At 43.8% G+C, this 7,157-nt stretch overlaps 1 protein-coding gene across 1 annotated transcript in view; it reads left to right on the top strand.

Moving 5' to 3' along the window:
• Window positions 1-6,779, top strand: part of TRIM44 (TRIM family member 44) — an 81,298-nt gene extending 74,519 nt beyond the window's left edge. The window contains exon 5 of the mRNA XM_016206223.2: window positions 4,032-6,779. Within this exon, the coding sequence (XP_016061709.2) occupies window positions 4,032-4,059 (28 nt within the window). The 3' untranslated portion in view covers window positions 4,060-6,779. The remainder of the gene's footprint in view (window positions 1-4,031) is intronic.
• Window positions 6,780-7,157: the final 378 nt, after the last annotated feature.

A 7,157-nucleotide genomic window follows, 5' to 3' on the forward strand; every position in this document is an offset into this window, starting at 1 on the left:
TAAATGTATAGATAAAACTCACTCTATGATACAGTTGGCAAAGATGATTTTTATGGTTAAACTATCCAGCCAAATTAGCCTGGCTTTCTGTCAGATCCGAGTCTGATTTCATTTTTGTCTGTTCAAATAAACATATCGGTACACACCTCATGACAGCCATCTCACTTCTGAAGTGTGAATTTCCAGTCTGTGGGTAGACAGATAAGGACACACAGCCCTGCCAAGAGTCTGTTGCCTGGAGAAATAAGGGATTACCTCCATTACTATTTCTTCCCTGCTCTCATAGGCCTCCTCTTAGAAGCAAGGCATTCTGAAATGGCCCCGTGGTGAGGTTCAGGAGGGTGAAGTTCAGGAGGGTGAGGTGTGCATTTCTTATTCTGAAGTGGGAGTAAAGCGATTGTAAGAGTGGGAGTGGCTGAGAGAGAACCTACAGATCACAGGCAGTTCTTGGAAGGGTCAGCTTTAAGAAAGAGTATGTATGGAAGTTAAGGATCTGGACATTTATTTTCTTGGAATTGCCCATGCCCAAATACCCCTGGAAAGTCATGTCCCACAAGGGTATGTGTCGCCCAGTTTTAAAACCACTGCTTTAGATACAGCTATGTTCTCAACCTAGATCCGCCTGTGACAGAGGCCAGTTAGCCTAGGCTCCACTCAGTGTTTGTCCACACCAGTGTTCAACAGGGGCTGACTTTTCTAGAGACCTGTCATGTAGAGGGGTTAGAAACGTAGAACTCCGCCTTTCTATTCAATACCTATATTTCATTATGTCTGGAGTTGTCATAGGAAAACAAGAAACTCTCCAAGCAAGCAAAGAAGGACACTGTGACTCTCCAGATATTTGAAGAGTACTTGGGGATAGGAACATACTTGCTCTAGAATGTAATGTTTCAGATGCCAAACTAGGAACAGTGAGGAAAGTTAGAAGGAGGCAGGTGTTGATTTGAGACAAGAAGGAAGGTAGGTCAGAGAAGGTAGACAACATTTTTAATCATTTTTATTGGATAAAATACATAAAACTTTCACAGTAACTCTGTAAGATAGGTAGTATTACCATGAGGAAACTGAGACTCAGAGAGGTTGAGCAACTCACTCAGGGTCCCACAGCTCAGTCATGCCAGAGCAGGGATTTAAACCTTGTTCAGTCTGGTGACTTCAAAGTGATTATATAATGCTGCCTCCCTCGGTGGTAAATACCTGCTGTAGAATGGGCTTTCTATCTAACACCCTTAGTTCATTCTCAAAACAGCAACAAAACAGACACTGAAAAGAATTTCAGTAACCTCTGAGTACCACTCCCATTATAAATCAAATTGTGACCTGTAGATGCTTCAGAGGAGGACGATAAATGGCTGAGGTAGAAGGCTGGTTTCTTCCCTTAGAGAAAGTAAAGACTTTCACAGACTATTTTAAGATAAAATCTCATGAACATAGACCAGCTCCCATACAGAGTGAAGAAGGCGCATTCAGGATGATATCTCACTAATTATATTGTTACCCTCCAGGAGAGACCACACACAAAGTAAGCAAAGCTCTGCGTTACAGATTCAGTTAAGATCCTTGCTCTTTTTCATTATTGTGAAAAACAGGTTATTAATTAATTATGGAAATAAATATGCTTTATTTGAAGATGCTGTTCTGGAAAAAAAATTCTCTCTCTCTGTCTCTATTTCTGTCCATCTCTGTCTCTCTCACTTAGCAGGCTGTAAAGTCCAGGAGGGCAACTGCTGTGTCTCTGTTATTCATGTTGTGCCTAGCATTGTGCCTAACACACAGTAGATGGTCAGTAAATATTTAGCAAGTGAAAGACTTAATCAGTGATATGCCAGGATCCCAAGATCTCATGCTTTTAAACTATGAGATGAACTACATCTTTCAGACCCAAGAACAGATCTCTTAGGAGAATGAGAAAAGATTTTATCAGCCGAGGCTTCTAACCTTTTCCCCAAGCCAGCTCTACAAGTCTTCTAGTAAAGAGCCTGGCAACTAAAAAAGAGCTCATTTATAATTTCATTATACTCATTTGGGGGGTGGGGAGGTTGTTGACCTCTTTGTAAATATGATGAAAATTATGGCCTCAGCCAAAGGAACACACAGAAAACATTTTGTATAGTTTCATTGTAGGTTCATGAACCCTTTAAACTGTGCATTTCAGGTTAAGAATGCTGAAAATGAACTGCAGCCTAAGGAGAGGGCAGGCACCTGCTAGAGCACTCATATTTGAAGGAAAATCGGCAAGAGGAAATAGAGCTTGCTTTGGATATAACACCAAGGGGGAGAACACGACGCCAGTTCCAGCTGTGCCTTGATTCTGGGAGAAGCTTTCATAAAAGACCTTTTGTTCCCTTTGGGACAGATGTCACCAAGCACGTGGCTCCTTAGTGATGGTTGGCTGTCCAGCCCTTCCTAGCTGCTCCCTTCAGTCCGTGATTGGACCAGTCAGGAAATGGGAGCGGTTTGGATAGTGAAGGTTTCTGAGTTGGTTCTTTCAGCTCCTAGAGTATATTTACCTTCCTGTCAGGCTCTTTGTCTTGAAATATTATCGCCCTGAGCCGAAGCACTACAAGTTCGTTGCCTAGGATATTTTGCCTTAAAGTCTTTCCCAAACTGATGTAAAAGAGCACAGATTTTATATAGGCATAGCTAATCCCTTGTGAGATAACAATATCGAGGCTATAGCTGGGAGCTGGTGCACCCCAGGCCTCTCCTCTTCCTTACTTAGCTCCTGTCTCTACCAGAGGAAGATTTTGCCTCCCTTCCAACCACCCCATCTTGACTACTTCAGACTTTATCCAGAGGACACAGCCCTTACTGTGTGATCAAGGATTTATACCTCTCAGAGCTTCACTCTCTCCATCTGGAAAATGGGATAATAAAAATAACAGTCCCTCCGCCCTAGAATTATGTGGGGAGTGACAGGAATCTTTGGCTCAGTGCCCCTGGCACGCAGCAAACACCCATCAAGCTCGCCTCTAGAAGTGTAGGGGAAGCTGGGCGAGTTTGCTACTTTTGCCCTTTTCAATGTGCTTGCTCCTGTCCCCTTTTTCTGGCCCTGCCTTCTTGCCCCAGTCCCTGTATTAACAGTGTTCTCTCCCAGCACCAAGCCTGGAGGCTCTAAGCCTGAGCCACTGAGTTCCCAGTCATTCTCTGGGATGCAACTCATTTTTGGGCCACTAAAGTATCAGTGACACCTAGGATTACCTGGTCAGGACAGTAATGACTGACTGTTCCTTTCCACTCCCTCCCTCTATCCTCCCTTTCTTCCTGTTGCTTTTACTTCTCACCTACTTACTTAAAAACAACTGTTGATTGAACACTTCCATGTGCCTAGTACAGGATTAGTGCTAGAGAAACAGTAGTTAATAAATGGATTGTATTGCTCCTCTTTTATGCTCTAGCGGGCTGTAGAGAGAGGAGTAAATAGCAAGCACTTTATAGGGTGTGATAAGGGCTATGAAAGAAATGAGATGCAGATGAAGAATAATCAGGGGGTCCTACTTAGATGCAGTACCTTCTCTGAAGAGGTGACATTTGAACCCAGTGACTGTCCTGCAGCATGAATTGAACCCTTGGCATTATTCCAATGGGGACTGCAGAATGATAGCTTCCTTTTGTTTTTCTCTCCTAACAGCAGATGGCTTAAGGCTTAGGGGAAGTCAAACGCCTGATTTTTACCAGCAGTTTATTTTGTCGAGTAAATTAAAAAAAATATTCTGACCTATACCTGCTGGTTTAAATAGCTCTTCACTTCCTGTGTACCAGGCTCTGTATATTTTACATGTATTATCTTCCTGAATCCTCCCATAACCCAGGAAAGCAGGTTTTATGATCATCATTGTCCCTGTAGTCAGATAAATCAGAACACAGAGAGGCTAAGTAACTTGTCCATGGCCACAGTGCAGTGCCCAGCAGTGGCAGGGTGAGGACTGGTATCCAGTGTCTGACAACAGAGCCTGTCCCTTCAACCAGCAGACTAGGTTGCCTCCCTTCCTGTGATGTCTTAACTCACCTGGTTCTCCTTTCCTTTGCAGTGGTGCCAGTGAGGAAGAGGACACGTGAAGGCTCGCCACCCCCAGTGGAAACCATTCCTCCCACTTGTGTGTATGTGACAGCGTGTATGTAATGGCTTCTGATTCCTGTGAAAGCTGCCCGGCAACAAACGTCCTTCCATCGAATACGTCCCCAGATCCACAGCAGGCACACGTCTCTCCAGGGGATGACCAGTTTCATGCTTGCTGACTGTGTACTTCTCATTCTTTTGTTGTGGTAGGTCAAGGAAAAGTGCCCCTTTGATCAGCCAGGAGCAATTAAGAAGGGTCCTTCAGGTAACCCCTCAATGGCTGCTTAGAACTTACTCAGGAAAGCCAGCCCCTGTACCCAAACATACCTCCTCATTAGGAAGGATCTGTAATAATCTTGAAGGGCAGTCGGAATATTTTTCCCTACCTGCCAGTGAAACCCCCACTTTATCCATACTGAAGCATGAAATAAATGAGGGCAGAGTAGGGATGAACCTACATAAATAGTCTCTAAAAGTCCAGTACATTTGTGAAAATGTGGTTTCATGAAATAAGATGGATGGCTTGAAAACAGGGTTGGAGAAAGAGTTAAAATTTAGAACTATATAAAGATATTTTTAGTACATGAGGTTATCCAGGACTTCAGATTCATAATTCAGTGCTGTGGAAATGAAAAAAAAAAAAAAAATGATTGAAGACTTAGAAAGGAAGTAACGTTAAAAAAAAAAGAAGAAAAAAAGAGGACCAAAGACCTGATTAAAAACTGAAATCGGTATTTCTGAACTCAAATTGCCTGAGTTTCCAAAAACAGTCACTAAAGGACCTGATGAACCTGAACAAATGGGTGAATTCTGAGGTTTTGTGAATCTTGTTCCATGAAAGGCTGGGGTGTGTATTACCAAATGGGAATTTTCAATGTAGGTTTCTGTTCCCCTCCTTCAACTTAGCCTAATTTGGCTTAAATGCAGTGTGGGGAGAATCCTTGTCACTCATGATGTGCTGAATGGAGCTCTGAGCTCTGTCTCTCAGCAGATACACCCTCCTGTACTCCCGTTGGAGCCCCTCTTCCCATGGCCCTCCCCATTAGCTCCCCTCCAGATCCTCTCCCTGCCAACTCTCCTCTCTAGTAACGTGAGCGGAGACACATCATGGTTGGACTCTGCCTTTCCCCAATCCCAAATCACATTTCCTTACAACCAGGTTTTATGGTCAAATGAGCAGTAATGTCCTAGGGAATACCAAACTGCAGGCTGAGAACCTGCATCTTCTGAAACATCAGTTTCACTTCAATAGTTTGGAATTGGGATGACCTTATTTTTAGATAAAACAGATATATTAAGAAATTGAATGTTCATACACATCATCGTGGTTAAGATAAAATGGTAGACTTCACAGGTAATTCTTATCTGCAAGTGGGGTACGTGTTCCCTCTCCTCTGCCCTTAGTGGTATTTTGGTGTTCATTTCTGAGAAGTACAATCAGAGCTTTATCCAAACGTCCTTGGGTTGCTGCTGACTCAAGGCCTAGACTTCTAGTGCCTTTGAGGCAGAGCCAAGGGAGCCTGCCCTGGGGAAAATCCCTCCCTTCCCCCCTGCCTGCCTGCCTGTGACCCCGCACCTATCACAGAGCTTCAGGGCCAGCTGACTTTTGTGTGTGCAGTATGGTTTTGAGGCAGAAACAATACTTAGTGTAGGAATCCTATTTATATCATTGCTCAGTTCTGTGCATGCTAGTAAATGAGCATTCCTTTGATGCCAGGAAGCCACCAGGCATATATGCTTCTGGGTTAGGGTTATCCCAGCTCACTAAATATGGCAGGGCTTACTTATAAATTTGAGAGGAATTGGGGCTGTTAAGGGAAAAAGGGTATTTTTCTCTCAAACTAGTAGCCAACAAATGGCCAAGACGGTTTTGGTGCTTTAACCTGTCTGCCCACAAAGTCCAGAGATCCAACATACCACTGATTACAGCCCCAACCCCAACCAACAAAATGCCCCTCAAAGAAGAGCCAGTGGTCTCTCCCCAAATAAGAGTTTAAAACAAGAAGATTAAGGAAATTAGGATTTAGAAGCTTGTGTTGTCTTTTCCAAATAATTATTTTTTAATCTCTAAATAGTAGCCTTACTGTAGCAATGGCCAGATCATTGGTCTCTCCATACCTGGTCATGTTACTTTAAATCAGTATTTGGGAAACCCAAGCATTTATGCAGTGGATATGAACAGAAATATTAAAATGCATGCCAACCTGTCTGGATAAATTACCATATCCCTGTAGACCTCAAGGAAAGCACTTTTGCTTTTACTTAGAAAGGACTTCAGACTTGCTTTATGGGTTCCTGCTGTCTTCAGCACCTGATAAAACTTTAAGCAGGGAAGCATTAAACTCAGTGCAGCAGCTTTTGCCAGGCTCCTGAGTTCCTGCCGGCAGCATTTGTCAATGTAAGAACTAGGATGCTTCCTGCAGTGGCACCAGCTTCCCCCGAGAGCTGCAGCTGCTGCTCAGTCCAGCATGATGAAGCTTCCCTCCCACCAGGTCAGTACAAGTTGTGCTCAAAGTCATGTTCTGACTGGTGGTAGGCTTTGCAGAAATCCACTCCTAGGAAGAAGTCATCAAGGGAGGCAGCTAATGAGTGTCTTTTGAATGAACTGGGTCCTAACACCAATCCCTGGCTGCCTTCCAAATACTAGGTGTCTGGAGGTCGAGAGGGGGTTTGTGTTTTTATTTGATGTCATTAAATTCAGGGCAATTCCAAGAAATGCTTGGTGTCTCAGCTCTGACAGCCATGCAGGGAAATGAGCTATACTGGGAATTAAGAACCAGGCCCTGTACTAGGCCCCCATTCTCAGGTGTTGAAACTGAGTGGGAGTGCAAGAGTCACTTGCCTTGACTTACACAGCTAGTAAACGCTGCATCCAGCTTTTGAACCCAGCTCTCTGTAACTCTGGCCCATGGTACATCTAAATACAGAGGGAGAAAAAGGCGGCACATACCCCCACTGCAGTCCCACCATCCCACCTCATGAATTCTTTTTCAAAATTACATTTCGTGTCTGTGGTTTGGACTCAGAAATGGCATCAAAGTAGCCTTATTCCATTTAGCAGCGCCTGCCCCAGGAGTCTAGGGGAGCCTTTCCTTTC

The sequence above is a fragment of the Miniopterus natalensis genome, chromosome 11 (assembly GCF_054644295.1).
Source record: "Miniopterus natalensis isolate mMinNat1 chromosome 11, mMinNat1.hap1, whole genome shotgun sequence".
Taxonomy (NCBI): Eukaryota; Metazoa; Chordata; class Mammalia; order Chiroptera; family Miniopteridae; genus Miniopterus; species Miniopterus natalensis.